This window comes from Hylobates moloch, unplaced genomic scaffold (assembly GCF_009828535.3).
Source record: "Hylobates moloch isolate HMO894 unplaced genomic scaffold, HMol_V3 SCAFFOLD_1, whole genome shotgun sequence".
Taxonomy (NCBI): Eukaryota; Metazoa; Chordata; class Mammalia; order Primates; family Hylobatidae; genus Hylobates; species Hylobates moloch.
The window spans coordinates 4264544-4267115 of NW_026652276.1; the positions used below are offsets into that span (position 1 = coordinate 4264544).

Sequence of the window (2572 nt, forward strand, 5' to 3'; positions counted from 1 at the left end):
AAGCCTCTGTGCCTATGCTATCTTATTAGAGCAGCCCAAACTGACTAAGGCAATGGACATTCAGATTGTGTCCACCCTTTGGCTACTGGGAAGGGTGCCGCTGTAAACGCTGCTGTGATGTGCTGAGCACCTGCCCTCAGTTCTCCAGGGTCTACACCTGGGGTGAATTGTTGGGTCATTTGATAACTCCATGTTTAACTTTTTGAGGGCTGTGGCCTCTTTAAGGCCTGACCCAGCCCCTGCTGGCCTGGTAGCAGGCCTTGCCCCCCTTCCTGTTCCCACAGGCTCACTCTACCCTGGCGAGGTGCTCAGGGCTGGAGGGGCTCCCCTGTAGCTGGGGAGGTGGAGTCACCCCAACTCAGCCCTGTGTCGGTGCTCTGGGCCTTGCCACTGGCCCCTCTGAGCATGGATGGCCAAGAGGGCTGTGGTCAGGGTGGGCTCCTGAGATCAGCATCTGCAGGCAGGGTCCAGCAGAGTCCAGGCCAACCTCTGGGTTGGAGGGAGTTGGTTAAGCCTGTTACATGGCTGGGTGGGGGGTGGGCCTTGGGGAAGGGGCTTGCACTCACAGAGCACCCACTCTGTGCCGGCTGGCATGCAGGTGCCACGCCCACCGAGCTCAGGAATGAGGTAAGTGTTGCTGTTCTGTGGCATGCAGATGTGGAAACTGAGGCTCAGTGATTCAAGGGATGAACTCAGTCTCCCAGTTGGTGCAAGTGTGCCCCCAATGCCAACCTAAGCTACACCTGAGGCAGGACGTGGAGACATCCCCGTGTGATTTGAAAGGGACGCACGTGGCATGGCAGCAATCTAGGTTCAAGTCTCCCTGCCATGGGTCAGAAACAATCCATGATGCATCTTCCCTGAGTAAGAGGGAGGCAAGACAGACTGTGATAAGATGACTAGCAGTTGTAGGGGTTGCGGGGGTGCGGGGATGAGTAGGTGGAGCCCAGAGGACTTCTAGGACAGTTAAATGACTCTGCATGATGCCACATCATGTTGTTGTACATTTGTGCAAACCTGCAGGACATACAGCGTGAAGAGTGGGCTCTGATATACATTGGTTGGGGATGAGGATGGGGATGTGTCAGGGTGGGTTCCTCGACTCGGACAAAGGCACCATCTGTGGGGGTGTTGATCTTGGGGGAGGCTGTGCGGATGTGGGGGAAGGGGTGGATGGGAACTCTCTGTACCTTCTACTCAATTTTGCTGTGAACCCAAAGCTGCTCTGAAAAATAAAGTCTAAACAAAAAAGGACTGGGGTTGAGGGCCTGCCCAGGGCTCGGGCTGGGGGCCATGCTACCCTCCCATGGGGACAGTGTCCTGCAGAGTATGATGCGTGGCACCTCCTGGCCTTCTGCAGTGGACAGCCTAGGCAGCCACTCAGTGCAGCTTGGGTGTAGGGGTGGCTGTGGGCTGTTGGTGACCAAGGGTGGTCCCAGCTCCCCAACTCAGCGCCAGGTGCCCTCTGCCAAGTCACAGAGCCTTTTCTTCCAAAGAAGTTGCTGGGCTCTGAGGCTCTTTCTAGTCTAACGTCCCAGGAGGGAACAACTTCAGAGTCACCACCACACAGTCGTGAATGTGCAACTAAACAAGACCAGAGCTTTTATTAGGATTGAAGGGAAAGGAGCCCGACGGAGAGGGGAGGGCAGGGTGGGGGAGGTTCCAGAGTAATTTTCTTGACAAGCTGGCTGTCACCCGTCCTGGGAGGACATAGCACCGCCTTCCAGGGGGAAGCAGGTCAGCCGGGGTCGCAGGCCAGGCTTGGGGACGTCCCCCAGGGCTGCCCTCCTCCGACCGAAGCGGCCCACAGGCCTGATCCCGCGACTGGCGTACCAGGCAGGATTGATGTCAGGGGCTGGAAAGGAAAGAGCTGGAGCAGACCGTGGGCACGTGTTCCCAGGGTGTGCTGTGTGCTCCCAGAGGCAGCAGGGCAGAGTGCACAGGCAGGGCCTCTCAGCCCAGTCGCCAGGCCATGCTGGGACCCGCCCGAGGAACAGGCACCCAGAGGTTCTGGCGAGGTCATTTCTGGGCGTGGGCTGGCTTTGGGAAGCAGGAGTTCAAAAAAGCACAGGACTGACTTCCCTTTCCTCCCGCGCACCCCGTTCCTGCCAGGTTCTCGAGTGACCAGGCTGCACCAGGTTCTGGCGTGAGGCAGGGTGGGGTATGGGAGGCTGACAGGGGCCCAGGCACTCACTGCGGATCTCCATGGAGTGCCGATGGGTATGACTTGCAGCTCCCCGCAGGGCGAGGCCCAGCATCAGCAGGCACAGGAGCCAGGCCCTCAGCACCTTCATCCCTTGGCTCCTCCGAGGAGGCCCCGCTGGAGGGGAGATTCAAATGTGGAGGATGCAGCCTGGGGGAGAAGGGGCAGGAGCAGCGTTACACAGGCATCAGGGTGCGTGTGCAGAGAGCCGGGACCTTGGGTAGAGTGAGCACTGTGTGTGTGAGAGAGAAGTATGTGCATGAGCATGTGAGTGAGTGCACAGGTGTGTGTGTATGTGTACAAGAGGGTGTGACGTGTGCACATGGGTGCATGTGAGTGTATGTGTGTAGATGTGTGTGTATGTGTAGA

General features: G+C 58.3%; 1 protein-coding gene across 1 annotated transcript; it reads right to left on the reverse strand.

Annotated features, from left to right (window-relative positions):
• Positions 1-1691: 1691 nt before the first annotated feature.
• PRLH (prolactin releasing hormone) lies at positions 1692-2294 on the reverse strand. Its single transcript, XM_032753508.1, has 2 exons — positions 2195-2294; positions 1692-1855 (listed from the first exon to the last, which is right to left on the reverse strand). Exons 1-2 carry the CDS (start codon positions 2292-2294, stop codon positions 1692-1694), a joined length of 264 nt encoding a protein of 87 aa, XP_032609399.1.
• Between the last annotated feature and the right edge of the window lie 278 nt (positions 2295-2572).

Coding starts and splice junctions, on each gene's coding strand:
- PRLH (XM_032753508.1), bottom strand. CDS start 2,294: ATGAAGGTGCTGAGGGCCTGGCTCCTGTGCCTGCTGATGCTGGGCCTC. Junction 1,856..2,194: donor GCACTCCATGGAGATCCGCA/GTGAGTGCCTGG, acceptor TTTCCTTTCCAG/CCCCTGACATCAATCCTGCC.